Raw genomic sequence first — 20,479 nt, 5'->3', positions numbered from 1 at the left:
CATTTAATTTAACTGTGTCATTTTCCATCTTCAAATTGAAACTCAAGGCATTTTTTACTTCACGTTACATGACACTTTATTCCATACTGACAAACTGCAAACTACCTTGAGTATATTATCCTTTTTTTCTGCAAGAAGTTCTCCCGTTTTGTCATAGACTGTAATACTGCTATCATCAGCAAAGAGATTTTTTCCCCGAGACTAACACTATTGGAAAATCATTGATATATAACAGAAACAGCGTGACCCTAACGTGCTACACTGAGGGACTGATATATTAATGTATAATGGTTTCGATAAGTGTTTCACTAGAGGTTTTAACCTATTTGAGGAATGTGTTATCCCAGTTCTTTGTGCCCTATCTGTCAGCTATGTCTCTTCTTCCTAATGCTTCCAGTGTATTTAGAAAAATCTTGTTGTTGTTGTTCTGGTCTTCAGTCCTGAGACTGGTTTGATGCAGCTCTCCATGCCACTCTATCCTGTGCAAGCTTCTTCATCTCCCAGTACTTACTGCAACCTACATCCTTCTGAATCTGCTTACTTTATTCATATCTTGGTCTCCCTCTACGATTTTTACCCTCCACGCTGCCCTCCAATACTAAATTGGTGATCCCTCGATGTCTCAGAACACGTCCTACCAACTGGTCCCTTCTTCTTGTCAAGTTGTGCCACAAACTCCTCTTCTCCCCAATTCTATTCAATACCTCCTCATTAGTTACGTGATGTACCCATCTACTCTTCAGCATTCTTCTGTAGCACCACATTTCGAAAAATTCTATTCTTATCTTCAACAATATCAAAAGCTTCAGAGCTTCAGAAAGATCTAAAAATATGCCTGTGACACACTCATCTTTATGAAGAGCATCAAGTGCCACTTTCTTAAGTCTACTATGGCTGGTTCTATGTTTCTACCACTCGAAAACCAAACTGTGATTTACGTAGAAGTTTGTATTTATTCAAGTATTTGTTGTTCTACGTTTCACAACTGATTCTATTATTTTTGAGAATGGTGACAACAGAGAAACTGACTAATAGTTTTCTCTGAATTTTTTCTATAGATCTTGGCAGCGCTTCAAAAATGCTATTTCACATACTTTTCTAGGTGGCGTGGACCAATTATTACTTTGTCCTCCATTTTACTAGTATGTTGTTTTGCCTTTGTTCATCTCTCCCTGTTTCGTTTTTAGTGACTTCTCACGCTAAGTTGTAGTTATTCTCCACACTGTATATTAGTTTTTTCTTAAATGACTTTTAGGAGGAATTAATCGTCTTTCTGATTAATATTTCTGTAGCTCTGACAGAAATTTAAGAACTCTAGCTCATTATGACTCTTTATCATGGAACTGAGGAACTGAAGGCTTTGGAAGGTGCCCACTGTTATCCATTTGTTGACACTGATTATAGATACTGATGCAGGTGCTTCTGGAAATGTCTTTTTCAAAGTTCATTTTAAATAATGTTGAGAATTTAGAGAATTTCGCATCTACATTGGTTTCTCTGTACGCTACTTACCAAGTTTGGTTTGCTAGTTCTCTTGAGAAATCCTGTATTTTGATTTCTGATAAATGTCGTTTGTAGAGCAGCTATTGAGGGATTTTTTCGGTACCCGATTTTACTGTTATTACTTGGCAGAAAGGCTGGACAGTCCAAGATCATCAACCGCGACACCACACTTTGTCATGTCGATACGTATCTGTGGCCATATCGGCGAATTACGATGCAGAAATTGTAGTAACTTTTTTCACGCTATTGACCAACAGAGACATGCCAAAACCTGAAGAATATTTATGAGGATGTTACTAGTTTTATTTATGATATTTGTGTTTACGTTTCCACGCAAAATTATGTCGATTCTTTACTTGGCATTTATCTGGGTGATCGATACACACACGAAATAATTGAATTCTTGGTGATGTCAAGCACTGTTAATTCAGAAGCTGATATTTCAAATTTTCATCACTTACTGTTATAAGGTCAAGTCCTGTTTCCAACTGTGTCGCTTTTACGATATAAATGGATGCCATTCACCCTTTGAAGTAGTCCTACCGTAGGAGTTTGTCATTTCTTACAGTGATGCTACTGTATGTTGGATTTCTGTGTCTCTACACCACTGCTCAGTAACAAAAACTACTGCACAATTGAAAGTTTGGAGCTGATCTCCAAATTTCTGTATTTTATTTTTTATTTATTGTATGTTTTCATGAAGGATTCGTATTTCTGTGATGTGACCCATGCCACATTTTTCAATAGTTTCTTTTTCTTTATGACATGTAATATGTGTGCCATTTGGCGTATTAGAATCTATCTTGTAAGTGATTATTTCAGAATATTTCAGACTGCCGGAGATACTTTTTAGGCAGGGGTACTTGCTGTCTGGATTTTTTCTAGAAATGACCTACATCTCCCACTCATGACAACGGGTATTTGATCCTGAGGCCCACCTCCTCCACTTTCATGAATCAGCTCTACCATTCTTACTTTGGTTTTCCACTGAATGTCTAATTCACTTCAGGAGGCTGTCCGAATGGTTCCTTCAACAAAGACACAACAGGTTTCTATTCTATATATATCCTCCAACCCAGAAAATCTCTCTACAGACGTAAATTAATGCAGATTGGCTATACTTCCTTGTTGCTATGGTCCCTCTTTTCACTAAAAGAAACAAAACTGTTTTAAACTTCTTCATCAATTACCCTGGCACTTCGTTTACTCGTACATATAGAATTACTCATCCACTACAAATTTTATTTACTTGGGTATCATATAGTTTTTCTACCATTATAGCAAGCGCAGGTAGAGAACTGCGTAACGGATCATTCACAGTACAATCGATTTCGGTAATAACGGAAGATAAGAACGTCTGCCGTAGAGCTACGAAGTATCGCCTACGCAGTAATCCGTTTTGCGCTCCATGTGACTGGAAAATACTTGAGATAACGTGCAGGGTGTGAGAACAGCAAAACTTTGTACTGCCGGACCTTCCTCGGAGATATCGAGATACGGGAGATCCGGCTTGTGGCAACGCGTACAGTCACAGAAAACATGCGTTTCTTATCTTCGTCCAATGAAGAGGCCGTGGCGATGTGAATCCACACTATAAACGACTTACATAAACCACCTGAGGGTTCATATTAAGTAAACGCTTACTGTTACTTTATAATTATGCATACATTGTAGGCTTGCTGTGTGTTTTAAAGGAACTTACTTCTCTTATTGCAGGTAGTGATAAATAAGCCCTAATATCTCAATCAAAAATAGAATATAAATATTTAATGCCCAATAGAACAATGTTAGCAACGCTATTTGACTTGAATATGCAAGGAAAATAGTGACACACAGCACACTTATATAAATTCAGTGCAACGGAGAGAATGGACCTGCATTTCGAAATATTGTATATGATCACCGGCAGTATTGTGCTGTGTAAGTAGGTCCTCTGTGTCTCCCATTTCCTGTAATGCGTTGCTGTCTTCATAACTTCGCTGCACGTGCTGCCATCGTTGATCTGAAACCGCTTCCTCCATCGTCTCCGCTTTCCTTCTAAGACTGTTTTTTATAGGGCCCTCCTTCTTTCTCAATGTATGTTCAGTTCCGTTTCCTTCTGTTTATTACACCCAGTAATTGTCTTTGCTCTCCCAATCTTCATACTACATCTTTGTTTTTCACTGTATCCATCCATCGTGCTCTTTCCACCTTCCTCCATGTCCACATTTCAGAAGCCTCCAACGTTGCTCTGTTTCCTCCCTCAGCGGTCCATATCATAGAACCATACAGGAGGACAGTCCATAGGAAACATTTCATTGGTCTTTCACTCAAATCTTTGTCCATATTGCTGCAGCAAATTTTCCTGTTCTTTAAACGGCTCTCTCGCCATTGCTATTCTGTTTATAATTTCTGTGCTACTCTTCCAGACGATTTCTATCTTGCTTCCCATATATTTAAAGCTCTGCACATGTTCTAATACTTCTCCGTTCAGCATCCTCTTTACCTCTTTATTTTCTCCTAGTGCCATTATTTTTATTGATTTTCTTTCCATAAATCTTTCCTAAGTTAGAGTCAAAGGTATCCACTATGCCTTGTAATTCTCATTTAGCTTTTGCTAGGAGGATCATGTAGCCTGCAAACGTCAAACACCATATTCTTCTTCCTCCAGTGTTTACTCTCCTGTCATCTAACGGGCAGTCTAAGTATAGACTGACAAGGGTGAAACACAGCCAGCACCCTCGTCTTACTCTTTTCCCTAGTTCTAGGCCTATGCAGGAAGCATTTCCTCCTTTCACTTTCACTGGTACTTATGATTTAAATATAGCGAGTTAATAAGTTGCTGGTTTTCAGGTCCACTAGTGTTCATTAGGAGAATAAATAGTTTCATAAAAGCAACAGATTATTTTCAATATCAGTGTAAGCTCTCCGCTTATGGCGTCCGTTTGTGCAATGGGGCTCCCTCCTGGTAGGGTGTGCACCCGTATGGATTCAGACTGGAGGATCGTTTAATAAGTGGTCAAATTTCTATGAGACATATTAGCGTAGTAGAACTGCGAAGCAAGGCAATCCCAAGTCTCATTTCAACGTCCAACAGCACGTCATACATGGTCTTACTTTATTCAGAAATCCAATTAGCATGTATAGCGCTTCTGTGGATTATTATTTATGATTCTCAGTGCCTACTCTGCAGTTAAGTAGGACTTATAAACTGGTTGTGAATGGCGTATTTGAGCTCTAGATGGCGGCTCATCGCCGTGGCACATTTAAATAAGGCAAGTACTCTGTGATAGCTCACCATAGGCCACCTTCGCCGACACACCGACAGCAGCCCAGGAGAAAGCCGACCAAACCCCATGTGGCGAACGCCCAAGACGCCGACACTGGAGTCACTCTGCAACTACACAACGGTAGGTGGGGGGATGCTCTCGCCCCGCTTAAGACTGGACACCTTGCGAAGAGCCTGGCGGACAATGAGAAGCGTGCAGAAAAATTGATGAACTCCTGCAGCGGTAGGGAAAAAAGCGTCAAGAATAGGTACGTGAAGGCATGTTAATTTTTCTGCCCTTGCACCAGCCATTTTACCTGTCTTAGAAGGCAAGTACGTGCCGACAATCCCAGGAGCCCTGCAGACGCAAAAGCGTCAAGAATTCGCACAGGGGGGCGTGTGCAATTTAAGAACAGAGAAAGAAATAAGCCTGATAAAAAAAGTTTTCTGGACAGTAAGGATGATCCTTTATAATCGCGAACGCCAGCAGGCTCTTAGACGAAGTACAAACTTGAGATTGTCCAGGACTCATGCAGAGAGAGCCGTTACAAGGAAGTGTTGTGTGGGTGCGTCAGGAACAACGTAAGTATGCAGAAAACATGGAAACAACGAGTGGCCTACGCTGGGAACTGCCTTGGCCGTGAAATCGTGGGAAAGACGCCAGTTCCCGACTCTCATTACCATTCCACGGAAGACAGGAAATTTTCGCCCTGGGTGGAGAGGAGTGGTCATGCAGCGGCGATCAGTCATTCGGTGGGACTGTAAACTCAGTCTGCCCGTCGTGCTGCCGAGACGTGGAAAATGCTTGAGGAGTCGTTAAGCTGAGAGATGGACGAGGAGTGAAGAAGACAGTCCGTGAGACAGGGCGGAAGTAAGAGGACACCACGAATGACCACGAAGAATGTTGAGATGACTTTTCCCCTTTCCTTCCCATTAATAACAGTCGTGTCCTCGCCCAGTCAAATCGGCACTGACTTTTGTAATTTCTGTTTTGTGTGCAAAAGTTACTGAAATAAACGCACTCATCTAAACAGTCTGTTTCATTCGCTTTTCAATTACTTAATCTCATAATCTTTTCTGTTTGATTTCATTTAATTAATGGTGTCAGTTGTTAGCTTCCAACGTGGGATAATCTCATGAGTCACTTTCATGTAACCTCATCGCAGAAAACAGAGAAGAATTCTCAGTTCACTAAATTTGAGTGCCCAGCGCGGGGCGATCACATAGGTAATTATTTATGGCTGAAAATAATAATGATCTCATAGGTACTTTGTATGCTATGTGATATCACAAACAATTTTTGATCCTTTGTATTTTTGGCCCTCAGTGTGGGCCTCTCTCAATAGTAATTAGCGTGCAGTGTGATATCACAGATAATTGTCGATTCGCCATAATACAACATAACCTACTTCTGGGAAATAAGCTCGAGAGATGTTGTATCACTGGTTTAGGGAGGACGTAGGACAAAATGGACGCGCTCACATGATCTAACGCAGTTTTTGGTGTCTGAAAGATAGAACAACCAATTTTTGCACGTGAGGTAATTATGTTATGGGCTATTGTTGGAAATTTTCGGAACACATGCTGTCACACAAGGAACATTTTCACAAAAATTACTTGACTTACAACTTTCATATAGTGGTAGGTAATTCTTATTAATCAGAAAAGCAAACATGTGGAATAGTTTTTTAATATCAGTTTCAGAGCTCTTACAATTTATTTAAAAAAATTATTCTTATGAAACAAAGCAATTTCCGTTTCAGAGAAAAGTAAATAATTTTGACAGAAAAACACTTGTACCACAGGAAGCTGCGTTATACTATGAACAAAGTCTGCAGAAAATTTCAGTTTTCTATCTCCAATGGTTCAGGGGAAAATGTTCCTTACTCACTGAAAATGAAAGTTCTGGGAATGCATGTAAAAGATTTTATAAGGATTTACACCATAAACCAGTACCTTAATGCTGACCATAACCATACATTTGGTTTTCTTGCTCTTCGTGTGCCTGTTTCCTTTTTATTTGATGTTCCTGGCTTGCCCTTTTGGCTATACCCTTCACAGACAGATCAGAACGTGCAAAACGCGCACTATATATCTTCTTCAATACCTTCTAGGTGAAGCAACTTTGCAACAAATCCTAGTCCAGTAAGGGTCCTTATTCTTCCAATGTTACCGTCACTAAACGCCAGACATGCAACATATGTGGCAATTTTAACAACAGTAGATGAGCTAAACGTTGTTTTTGGGCATCTCTTCCAAATGAGACTGTTGAAGCTTTCATTCGGGTTTTGTATTCCACCATTGGTACATTTCTTTAACAAATATGGATGAGCTAGAAACTGGATGTTGGCTTTATGTTGTTTGAGACTGCTTTCGGAAGACTGTGTTACTTGAATAGGTTTTGTTTTCTGCTTTTGCCAGCCTATATTTGCACCAGAATGTATCAACCAATTATGTACTGGCTTCTACTCAGTTGGCAACTTGTGAAAAAATATTGCCCACACCGCCTTCTGCATTGCCTTCAAATCGCCAGTGATTTGCCTCATTGCTTAGCCGTAATATATTTGCAAATTGTGGGTCTCTTTGTCAGTTAGGGGTTGTGGCCCACCCAGTGGCTATCCATCTTTGAGTTTTACACATTTTTATTCTCGTTTCAGTTTCACAAGTCTCCCGGCCATCCTCTTCTGAATATGCCCCACACACTCTAAAGTTTCAACGTTGCATCCATTTCTATGTGCCTTGCTCTCTACAACACATTTGAAAGCCCTCGAGTCTCCATCACCACGATATTTCACATATCTAACTCCATGCCTCATTTCGCTCCGATTAAATATTAATTTCATTCCTGATGGCTCCATGCCGGCACAAGAACCATCACAGTTCTTGCTGCAAATTATTTTATGTTTTATTTGCCATTGTATCTGTCTTCTTCCTTATTGTCTAACGTCTTCCTCTGTCAGCAAATAGAGCAATATTTGGACATCACCTGCAAATCCAAGACTTTTCCTGTGTCAAATGATGAAACACCATGTAGCGAGGTATGGCCCCTTTTCATCCATTTGCTATCACATGAAACACACAGATCTGTAGAAGGCAAAGGGTCATTTACTTCTGTCTGAATGTCTTTGTTAGATAAAACTGCCTCTTTCACTGCTACTTACAAACTGCTATTGCACAAAACAAACTGCTACCTTCCCTTCCAACACCAACACATCTCATCCCATACCAGAATCTTATGCTGGCTTCATCATACACCAAATTCTTAGCAGCTGATGTTCTGAATTGAATGTCAGTTTCACGGCTGTCAAAAAACAAGTGCATATTACACACAATACCATCACCATTGGTGACATACAATCTTAAAGATTTACTGCCACAGTTACACACAATTTCTAAATCAATTATCGTGTAATCACTATTCACTTCGTCTTTAGTGGTCTGAAACTCTACACCAGTTCCAAGTTTCTTCTGTGAACTGCTCGTCGTCTTAGCTTCGCAATTATCTTCCGCTGAATTATGTTGACTCAGTTGTAGAAACTGTTTATTCACACGTAAATGGCGAACTTTAACCACTTTCTTAAACACTTTACCGCTATATCTTGGCATTTTAAACGGTAAATCATACAAAAAAAGTTTGAACACAGTCGTAATTCTCGCAATATCAGCAGAATTGAAATGTTTACATTTCTGCACCACAGCTGCCAAAGATATCTAGAGGAAGGGAAAGATAACACGACGTAAGAGGATCCACAGCGTTGTATACTCTTCCGATGCTTTTATGCCAGCAGGGAGCAGTAAAACATGGCAAACAAGAAGAGTGTAGTCAAGAAAAGTGGGCGTGGCGCTTCGCAGTGATTGAAACAAGACTGCTTTTTTATCATTTGTAGTTCGAATTAATCTGTGAAAATTGGAGAGAATATTTCTAACATCCTACAGAACTATCTGGTGGCAATAATGTTTTTTAACATTTTTGACCAATTTTGCCTACGTCCCTCATTGTACTGACCTTATAACATGTAGCACAGTTTGTAACTTCGTAATGATAATCAAACCGGTATTTCTCCTTACAAACCTGGATAACTTCACCGTAAATGTAATCCAGAATCTTCAATAGAAACAGTTATCTTATGCTCCATGAAAATTTACCATCGAAAAATTTAAGACGGTTCGTAATGAAATGAAGTTATAAATGATGCAGTAGCCAGGTTGCAAACAATTATGACTTCATCGGACCTTTTCCACTGCGCGTAAACACACGACCGAATACTAGCGCTCGGAACGTTACTAGTAGAAAACGCCAGCTTGCTTCGCATGGAAATCTTTACTTCAGCACTGAATACAAACTGGATTGACCTCACCAGACGCCTTGTTCGTAGTAATGGCTCTTCAACAACACCCAAAGCTGAGTTCATCAGAACAGAATGTGACATCGAAAGAAGCTGTCCAACTTACGACCGGAACCAGACTAGACGTAGCACTCAAAAGTACCGTACTGTAATGGTAAACCCGCTTAGAACGAAGGAGCCACATAGCTTGCAAACCGCCAGCGAGTGCTAATGGCTGAGTGCCAACAGACATGCCAAAGACTTAATACTGATGCAGTGACTTAGTAAAGGGTTTGCGAAAGTGCCTGTATCGATATATATGGGAATTGGCTAGTGCAAGATCTCAAAGATAGTACTAAAATAAATACTACTTTTCACAGAAAGTAAAATATCATTTTTCGATGTGAAAGAGGCGATTATCACGCACCTTTCAGTTTTCTACGTAAGTTTTCATGATAACACCTAATGCCGGAACGGGTTCTGCAATGCTGAAGCAGTACACTCTCATGTCGAAGTATCGAAAATCAAATCTCCATATGGCCATTTCAATTTATATATCCTGATGTAGCTGTGCGTAAATCGTTTATGGTGGATATCGGATGGATGGTTCCTTTGGAAAAGACATATCCTTCGCCTTTCATGCTCTATCTCAGCTTCGGCTTGGTTTCTCATATTCTTGTCGACGGTGAAATCTTAAACACTAATCTTCATTACGAGTACATGGTACTAGGGAACCAGCACTATTGTATAAACATAAAAACTGTATTGGCATCTTGTTTCTGTAAGATGCCTTGCGTTTCCAACACTATCAATTTCCACGAAGCTCAGAAAACGATTTATCGCGACAATGGTTTTTTGTAAGGAAAACAGAGGAATACTAATTGTTCAACTTGATTTGCACTTGAAGGGACTCTCTGTTCTAGTCTACAAGAGAAAATGCTACACTATTTTGCGCGATTTTACTATCTAGGGTCGTAGGTTCAGAAATGGTTCAAATGGCTCTGAGGACTATGGGACTTCACAGCTGTGATCATCAGTTCCCTAGAACTTAGAACTACTTAAACCTAACTAACCTAAGGACAACACACACATCCATGCCCGAAGCAGGATTCGAACCTGCGACCGTAGCAGTCGCGGGGTTCCGAACTGAACGCCGGCCGGCGGGGTTGTAAAGTATGACCGTCTTTCGGAAATGTCAAAGAGCAATGACGTTATTATTTAGAACGGGAAGTGACTGATATTTTTTCAAGTTGTGGAGCTCTTACGTCTATAGGCCGATCTATTTATTTTTAGTGGCAGTTACTGCTAAATATAAAAGTTACTGTCACGCAGATTCTAGTTCTAACGAGCACAATATTAGGCATAAAAAATTACATCTGCTACTTTTCACTATTATCTCACTCTCAGAGTGAAGTAGAATGTTTTGGTACTATAAATGTCTGAAGACGTTACCCACACCACGTGAAAATCGTACAAACACAAATGTTTTATCTACAAAAAATACGCTAGTATGTCTGTTCTGTGACTGTAAACCTTAGTACCGCAGTGATCCCTGTAATTCCTAAACTGCCCTCCTTACTTTCAGAACGTAAATAATAATTTTCAATTATAAGTCTTAGTATAGAGGAAATCGGCGAAGAATTGGTTAACTGGGCACAAGGTGGTCCCACTCCGTAAGTCACAGTTAGGTCTGCAGTCCGTTGGGCAAGTGCGGCCTGTTGAGACGTGACTGTGGCAGACACGTAAGTCCATTTCCGAAGATTCATTCGTAGCGCAACCGTGATGTGTGTGTTCCCTGTTAGCCTTTGGAACATTTTATGAGTTTACCTCCAGAGTAATCTTATTAGTCTGGCTATACGACAGTGCAATATTACAGATATTAAAATTATGTGTACTGTCTGAAGTTTAACTTGGTTAAATAATTTTTTCTTCGTTTCGAAGTATCAACAGTTCCATAACGTAAGTAGTGTTTGTGGAAAGAAAGAAAAGGGGAAGGATGGGGTATTAGCTAATTTTACCCCAACCGTTCAGATTAAGTAGGTATTAACAACTTAAAAAGAACACAAAAGTGCTACAAAGGAATTTTTGGTCGACAGTTACACCTTTCTACATTTTAGGTGGTTGATATTATAAGATAGGTAACGTCTGGTGCTAGTCACAGACTTCGTTTGCAGTTCATCTGAGTAGGTTTTTGACCGATTACAGAAATTCTTGATAGAAACGACGTAACTCCGGCCGTAATACGTATGTTGGAACTTAAATAGTGGAAACACTGCTGTGGAACACTATTCAATAGAATCTGCTATTGTCAATGATAGCACACGTTGTTGACATACGTACCTTACCTCCGAGCAAATGAACTCGCCCGTCCCACGTCACTGGCGTCTGCACAATCGAGGGAAACACAGGAACTTGTGAGCGGGCGGTCTAACGTAACGGTGTCAGTATTTGACAACGGATTTGGATCAAGATTGACGGTGTGCCAATGAACAGTATTACCGTTCGTTTTTGGAGCATCACCTGCGACCAGCTTTGCGAAAGAAGCGGCGACACTTTCTGTGTAACCCACCCATCATTTTGCACGACAATGCGCGGGCGCATACAGCGCAAGCTGTGGCTGCTCTGTCCGGTCGATGGGACTGGGAAGTACTGTACCGTTTACCACACTTCCCGGATTTAAGTCCTTGTGACTCTGATTTCATTCCGAAGATGAAGGAACCACTTCGTGGCATTCGCTTCAGAACTGTTCCAGAGATTCGACAGGCAGTAGCCGCTCCATTCGCACTATCAACAGAACAGGCTCTGGTAACGGTATACTACACCTTCCATATCGTTGGCAACGGGTTCTACACAACGCTGGTGGCTACTTTGAAGGACAGTAACAGCTGCAAATATGTAACTCTTTTGTATCGGTTGTGAATAAATAGTTGCCACTATTTAAGTTCCATCCCTCGTATTCAACTGTGAAGAAAGAGGCTTTAGAATAAATCTAAGAATTGGTCTGAGAATGCAGCTCATAAGAAAAGCGACACACAGACTGTTTACCATCGGCAGAAGCGGGAAAAACGTTTACTTGTGCTACGCCAGTGACTACTGAAATAGCGTATAGGTCTCTTATGCTTGTTATTCCACGAAGAAATGAAACAAGAATTTGAATTGCAGCTACAATCAGGGCGAATGGTCTGATGAGCAAACTACAGGCTGCATGACATCAAACTTATTTCTAGTGTGGACAAGAGAAGTTGAATTTTCAATGTCTACGAAAGAGTCACCTGTTCTTATACCAGATGGATATTCAGCTCATACGGAAAACATGGATGTTATAAGTTTGTGGAAGTAAGAATGCAGTATTGTTGCTGCCTATGCCGCCAAACTCTTACCATACGTTGAATCCACTATATTCGTGGTTCATGGAACACAGGTCAGCATGAGTTTTTTCGCAGCTTAGGGTGCCTGATGTGAAACGTCCGGGCAGATTAAAAGTGTGTGCCGGACCGAGACTCGAAATCCAGAGTTTAATATGCCAGAAAGTGTCAACCCACGTGTTGCATTATGGGTGCGAACGTGGCTGCGTTCGACCCCGAGGGATGTTGCTATTCTGTGGCAAGGATTTTTAGAGCACCATGCTTCTAGAGATCCAAGATGAACTCCGCAACCACCGCCTTTAAGGGGACTGCAATATGGTCTTCCAATAGGAACTGTTTTCTCGAAAGCAAATTTTCTCCCCACAGAGACAGCTGACAGCAACACGTCGTCTGATATGTATATTAGAAATGAAGTACTGAAAGTGGTGTATAATATCTGTCTTTATTAGCAGCTGAAAAGTGCACAGGACAGATAGAATGTAGCCCGGCAAACAAAATCAACTTTTTAATAACACTTTTTGAACTGAAAGTTGGCAAAGCTCAGATGCTCTTGGACAGCAATTTTGAAAGACTCCATGCAGAATGAAAAGTGAGAAGGAGATGAGAGGGAGACAGAGGAAACACGAAAACTGAAAGAAGAAATGATGAGATGCAGAGTAATCAAGGCCAGTTGAAAAAAGATAGTGCCAGAAGGTTGTGAACTGCTTCGTGAATACTGTAAAAATCTTTTTAAAAATTCTTCTTCATCAGTACTGTATACTGCTAGAAAAACAAATTTTTCATCCCCTACTGCGTCCCATACCTGGGGCAGAATAGGAAAAGTGGGAGGCTGCATTGTAAAACGAGAAGGAAAAGTAATTTTATAACTTTGACAACTTTTCTTTACTACATATTGGGAATTGAACTCCATTCAATTCATATGTGCATTATTTAAGCTATTTACAATCTTACAGTAAATTGTATTTCAATATTTCGTACCACCCTGACTTCCTTTACTGATTTACCTGAACTGCATTACAGGAACAGCAGTATATTTACTTTTTTTTAAGTTCGCTCCTTTCATTTCTTTGCAGTACAAAAGTACAAATACGTCAGGAAACGTAAATCAGTAGATCGGAAATTATGGCCATGACAAACAGTATCCGAAAATAGCACCTGAATCGAAAATCTTCGAAGAGTTGGTTTCAGACCACCATTCAGAGATCCGGATACAGGTTATATGCTGGATCTCTTAATCATATTACCGAGTGGATGGGTGATGGCTTTAGAGTTTTCTGTCGACTCTGTGCCTATTCACAGCAGATTTTTGGATGTGCACCATTTTGGGACTTAGAAATATTTATGAGAATGAGTGCTTGTGGCCATTGACTCACAGAAGAGCTGTTAGTGACTGAACTCATCAGCCGAGGTGGATTTTGTCACTGTATGAAGACTTACGTGGAACTGCTGAACTACAGAACCTTGGTGCAGTTCAAGTGATTTGTTGCACGGCTCAATTCCTTCAGTTTACGCTCATTACTTCCTGCGTACGCTCCGCTTGCTCTGCAGATACAACCATTTGGGTTTCTTGTTTCTGTGCTGTGTTCAGTAACAACCTGCGTGAGGCCAGCATTCAGAATGAATTTATGTTTGATGCCAATGAACTGACTGTTAACATTAACCCTTTGGTTATAGCCCACATTATTCTCCTACAGGACCGTATTCTTAATGCTTTTCTTTCAATATTCACAATCCATTTATTAATGTTGTTGTTGTGGTCTTCAGTCCTGAGACTGGTTTGATACAGCTCTCCATGCTACTCTATCCTGTGCAAGCTTCTTCATCTCCCAATACGTACTGCAGCCTACATCATTCTGAGTCTGTTTAGTGTATTCATGTCTTGGTCTCCCTTTACGATTTTTACCCTCCACACTGCCCTCCAATGTTAAATTGGTGACCCCTTGATGCCTCAGAACATGTCCTACCAACCGATCCCTTCTTCTTGTCAAGTTGTGCCACAAACTCCTCTTCTCCCCAATCCTACTCAACACTTCCTCATTAGTTACGTGATCTACCCATCTAATCTTCAGCGTTCTTCTGTAGCACCACATTTCAAAGGCTTCTATTCTCTTCTTGTCCAAACTATTTATCGTCCATGTTTCACTTCCATACATGGCTACACTCCATACAAATACTTTCAGAAGCGACTTCCTGACTTTTAAATCTATACTCGATGTTAACAAATTTCTCTTCTTCAGAAACGCTTTCCTTGCCATTGACAGTCTACATTTTATATCCTCTCTACTTCGACCATCATCAGTTACTTTGCTCCCCAAATAGCAAAACTCCTTTACTACTTTAAGTGTCTCATTTCCTGATCTAATTCCCTCAGCATCGCCCGACTTAATTCGACTACATTCCATTATCCTCGTTTTGCTTTTGTTGATGTTCATCTTATATCCTCCCTTCAAGACACTGTCGATTCAGTTCAACTGCTCTTCCAAGTCCTTTGCTGTCTCTGATAGAATTGCAATGTCATCGGCGAACCTTAAAGTTTTTATTTCTCTTCCATGGATTTTAATACCTACTCCGAATTTTTCTTTTGTTTCCTTTACTGCTTGCTCAATATACAGATTGAATAAAATCGGGGATAGGCTACAACCCTGTCTCACTCCCTTCCCAACCACTGCTTCCCTTTCATGTCCCTCGACTTTTATAACTACAATCTGGTTTCTGTACAAATTGTAATTTATTAATATGTTTGTTTAATTCTCTGATTCGTCTATGTTAAATTTATGTACCTCATGACAGAGCCATGCTTCTATAAGGGCTTAAAGCCACAGTGCATGAAGAACCCGCGCTATACGCCTTCTACAGATGAGCCATATAGAATTTTAAGGTCTCTGATGGTTAGGTAGCAGCGAACTGATCTCAACTGGTGATTAATATCCCCTTACTATATTCTACCGCCTCCAGTAGCGTTACACACACATCTAATCTTTAGGACTCTGCCTTAGCATCACATTTCCAAAGCTTCTATTCTCTACTTGTCTGTACTGTTTATCGACCACCTTTCACTTTATACAAAGCTACAATCTGGACAAAGGGTTTTAAGTAAAACTTCCCAACACTTCAATTTATATTTGATGTTACGAAATTTCTCTTTTTCTCGTTACTGCCAGTCTGTATTTTATATCCTCTCTACTTCTCTACTTTGGTCATTATCAGCTATTTTGCTGTCCAAATAAGAAAGCTAAACTACTACTTTTAGTGTTTCATTTCCTAATCTAATTTTCTCTACATTGTTTGACTTAATTCGACTACATTCCATTACTCTCTATTGTTTTCTTTTGTTCGTATTAAACCTCTTTTCAAAGACGCTATCAGTTCTGTTCAACTGCTTTTCCAAATTCTATGCCACCTCCGACAGAATAATAGTGTCATCAGCATACATCAAACAAATACCAAATTATTTGTTCCTTTCCACGAACCTTGTAAGCGCATTGTCATATCGCTGGCTTAGTTGTGGAGTATCTTTGCGGGCAGCCGCGTCTGTAGTGAGTCGAGCGCGGGACACGAAACTGTTATACTGTGTAGTGTGTAGCTCTGCATGTAGAGCATTGTTACTATTCAGGTTGAAGTGTTGCTACAAGTGCTATTATAGTAAAGTGATGTCATATGGAAATGGTTCAGAGGAAAGTGCGTCAAAAAGCAATTGAAAATGAGCAGTGGCGTTAATAACGTATTTATGTATCCTCTCGTTGCGTGTCGCATAGCATCAATCATCCGCGCCGTGTTCGGTCTCCAAGAATGAACAAATGTGAATCAGTAATACTATTTACCACATAAGAGTGCAATCAAGTGCCAGTGATTTGTAGCGAGCGTGAGAACGTGCGTTCGATCATTGCGTTCCGCATCATCAACAATCAGCCGCGCCGCGACGGTTACGCGCACGCTCGTACAAGTGAGAACTGAGAACTGAAAAATTAACTTTACGAACAGTGTTACATCATTACTAGTGAGAAGGAGGACTATTAACAGATATCTGTATGTGTGACGAGCGTAAGAACTTTCGTTCGATCATTCGGCTACCGCATCATCAACAATCACCCGCGTCGTGTCGGTTACGCGTACGCTCGTCTGAATTATATTTTTGACTGTTAATCATCAAGATTGTTAATTGGGATAAACATTTACGATTTAGAGTGTAATCAGGGCAACCTGTGGTTTCCATATAGTCTCAGAATATAGATGTCCACACCAGACATAGGACAGTGTTGTGTTTAAACGTTGGATGGCTCCCCTAAACCCGCTCGCATATTTCGATAGATAATTTCAGGCAAGACAGCAGCAGTGTGGAGCAGAACAGTACGACCGCCGCGGGATTACCAGGTTGTTATTAACAGCTAACAACGGACGAAAGAGACGTGCTCAACGGCAGACTTCTCATAGGACAAATTTAAATAATAAGAATTTCCTGTTCCGAATGCAACATTTAAAAAAAATGAGAAGCAGTACCTAATATGTCGAAAATCACACATATTCAAAACATCTATAGCTCGCATGTGACATATTTTCAGCGTCTTTATAACTCATACGACATGGTGATGTATTAGTCCTCACTTCAGAAAATTTCGCCATCTCTTGTCTACCTGATTTGAAACTTTGGCCCTTCAAATAATTTAAAATCATGAGCCATTAAATGCTGTGCAAAAGTTGCGTAATTTGTGTAGATCTCAGAAGACATGCCAGTTCTGTTCTTATGCGGAGCGTGCTGAGCTGTGTCTGTGTGTCACCGAGGAGAATCGAGATGGCCTTGCAGCGACTCCAAGGCCTGCCCCCACCCACCACTTCCCCGCCAAGTGCCCTCAGTGCGCACGTCTTGTAAGCAGCCGCTCGACGCTCGTAAGGCGCCGGTTCTGACGCCCTCGACAGACGCTATGGTGAGTCCTCTCTTAGTGAAAGTATAGTACGTTCACATTGCTTACTCGTACTGTCTTGTGAGATTCGACGCGCGTGACAAGGGTAATGGCGAAATTTGTTCAGACAGGTAACAACAGTCTTAGCAGTCTTAAATAACTTCTCCGTATTTGCACCAGTGTAAAGTCTCCGGAACTCCAGTTTTTGTGGCGACTGGACTAAATGGGAAGAGTAAGCGCTCCAAGCGGCAGTTCAGTCAGGGAGGGCAATACGCCGTTTCGGAACGTCGCTGCATGGCAGCCACTGTGCCATTGGCGGAACGGAAATCGCTGCAGTCAACACAAAGGAGGCGTACCGGTGGTGTCTGTTCTTTCGGAAATGTCCGAAAGAACAGAGACCATAGATATATAATTAGGTCGAGGACGGCCGATGATCTCTTCAGTCCGTGTGCATACCAGACTCGAACTGTTACGGGAATCGGCGAAATGCCGCGAGTAATGAGGATAGTTGGCAGGGGGAACTAAATCAATAGTGTGTGTGTGTGTGTGTGTGTGTGTGTGTAAGTTGACAATATGGGTGCGACGGTAGGGGTGTTAGGGCAGTCCGTCCAGCTGCACCGACTGCGGACAGCTTGGTGGGCCGGCACGGTAGCTCAGCGTGTTGCGTCAGAGCGTTAACTGCCCGTTGTAATAAAAACACCGAGTTCACCGATCAACAACGAACTACAATGGGTGCCTTTCGACATCCGCTCCGAGCAGATGCAACGATCGAAAGCGAACAAAATGAGACTTGGAAAAAAAAAAGAAGACAAGTGATCAGAATATCACCTTAGTAAGCAGGAGACTGCGATTAGAAATCCGATCTGGCACAAATTTTTAATTTTCCCCATTGATTTAAATAAATGCCTTCTTGTAGGCAGTGTCTGTAATTCCTTCCTTTTACCGTTCACACGGCCTGGGAGGAAGTTGTGAGAGCTGTTCGTACTTGAAACTGCCTACTGTACGGGCTTGAGTTCTCTCGCTATGCTTTGCCAACGCCTCGAAGGGAAAGGGTGACGTTGGCTACGCTCCGCTCTCTTGTAGCTCTGTGAAGCTCCCTGAAGCAGGGTATTTTCCCAGATAGACTGAAGTATGCCATTGTTAAACCACTGCATAAAGAAGGGGATACCTCTGATGTCAACAACTACCGCCCAATCTCTCTTCTTACTGCCTTATCCAAAATTCTTGAAAAAGTAATGTACTCTAGAGTAGCTTCACACCATAGTAAAAATAAAGTTTTAACAAAATGTCAGTGTGGTTTCCAGAAGGGTTTTTCAACGGAAAATGCTATATATATATACTTTCACTAATGAAATATTAAATGCTTTGAGTAACCAAAAGTCAGCCATTGGTATTTTTTGATGTATCAAAGGCTTTTGATTGTGTAAATCATGGAATACTTCTCGATAAGCTCAAGTGCTGTGGTATAAATGGGACAGTGCTCAAATGGTTTAAATCATACCTAACTGGAAGAGTGCAGAAAGTTGAAATAAACAGTTCACATAATATGCAAAAAATTGGTGATTTCTCAAACTGTGGAACAATCAAGAATGGGGTGCCACAAGGTTCGGTCTTAGGTCCTCTCCTGTTCTTAATATATATTAATGACTTGCCATTCTATATTCATGAAGATGCAAAGCTGGTACTTTTTGATGATGATACAAGTATGGCTATCACACCCAACAGTCAAGAATTAACTGGTGAAATTGTAAATGATGTTTTCCAAAAATCAATAGGTGGTTCTCTGCAAATGGGCTCTCATTAAAGTTTGACAAAACACAGTATATACAGTTCCACACAATAAATGGAATGACACCATTAATAAATATAGACTTCGATCAGAAATCGGTAGCTAAGGTAGAATATTCAAAATTTTTAGGTGTATGCATTGATGAGGGGTTGAACTGGAAAAACACACTGAGGATCTGCTGAAACGTTTGAGTTCAGCTACTTATGCTATTAAGGTCATTGCAAATTTTGGCGATATACATCTGAGTAAATTAGCTTACCACGCCTATTTTCATTCTCTGCTTTCGCATGGCATCATATTCAGGGGTAACTCATCATTGAGTAAAAGAGCGTTCATTGCACAAAAGCGTGTAATCAGAATAATTGCTGGAGCTCATCCAAGATCATCCTGCAGACACTTATTTAAAGAGCTAGAGATCTTCAATGTCGCCTCAATATATATATATTCATTTATGAAATTTGTTGTTAACAATCCGAACAAATTCAAAAGTAATAGCTGTGTACATGGCAACTAGGCTAGGAGAAAGGACGATCTTCACCACTCAAGCTTAAATCTAACTTTGGCTCAGAAGGGGGTAAATTATGCTGTCACAAAAGCCTTTGGTCACTTACCTAATAGCATCAGAAGTCTGACAGATAGCCACGTAGCATTTGAAAGGAAACTATAAGAATTTCCTAATGGCAACCCCTTCTACTCATTAGATGAATTTTTGGATATAATAAGTGGGTAATTTTCCAACCCCCACAAAAAAAATTAAAAATATTGAGTGTCATGTAGTATTTTGTGTAATGTAATATCTTGTATAGACACCTTTTATTATCGTGACACGTTCCACATCATTACGATATGTAGTATTCATGATCTATGGACAAGCACTAATCTAATCTAGTCTTGTCACTGCGGAGCGAGCGCTGATTCGCCGATTGAAAGCCAACGGACGATAACTAAATAATCGTACATAAATAATACGTCTAGTTTATCTATAACTTCCTTTTTAGGTTGATGTGGAGTATGTGCACGAATCACAAAATTTCCAACACGTCTACATTGACTTAATTTTTCCTAACTACTGCGAAATTGTGAAATATTGATACAATGTTCCAAATATAATTTTTTGTGTTCTGTGAACATAAATTAAGAAGACAGCTGACAGTCGTGTTATTAGCAGACAGGCGTTGACGGTTTTACAGAAAATGAGACCATATCTGCTTGATTCTGAAAGCGAGGAGAGGAAAAAAGGTAGTGTACTACAGGATGATTCACGAAGATATGCAAATATTTTAATATGTTATTCTACAAGTAAAACTAAAGAAATAAGTTATATAAAAATAGGTCCGCAAAAGTGTAGTTAC

At 40.5% G+C, this 20,479-nt stretch overlaps 1 protein-coding gene across 2 annotated transcripts in view; it reads left to right on the top strand.

Moving 5' to 3' along the window:
- Window positions 1-20,479, top strand: part of LOC126458628 (cytochrome P450 9e2-like) — a 161,040-nt gene that overhangs the window by 50,365 nt on the left and 90,196 nt on the right. Inside the window, exon 1 of one of the 2 annotated variants that reach the window (XM_050095796.1) lies at window positions 17,241-17,362. The exons of the other annotated variant lie outside the window; for it this stretch is intronic. Coding sequence (XP_049951753.1) covers window positions 17,360-17,362 — 3 coding nt within the window. The 5' untranslated portion in view covers window positions 17,241-17,359. Of the gene's footprint in view, window positions 1-17,240; window positions 17,363-20,479 lie in introns of those variants that run through there. 2 annotated transcript variants of the gene reach the window in all.

Source organism: Schistocerca serialis, chromosome 2 (assembly GCF_023864345.2).
Source record: "Schistocerca serialis cubense isolate TAMUIC-IGC-003099 chromosome 2, iqSchSeri2.2, whole genome shotgun sequence".
Taxonomy (NCBI): Eukaryota; Metazoa; Arthropoda; class Insecta; order Orthoptera; family Acrididae; genus Schistocerca; species Schistocerca serialis.
This window is presented reverse-complemented; position numbering and strand designations above follow the sequence as displayed.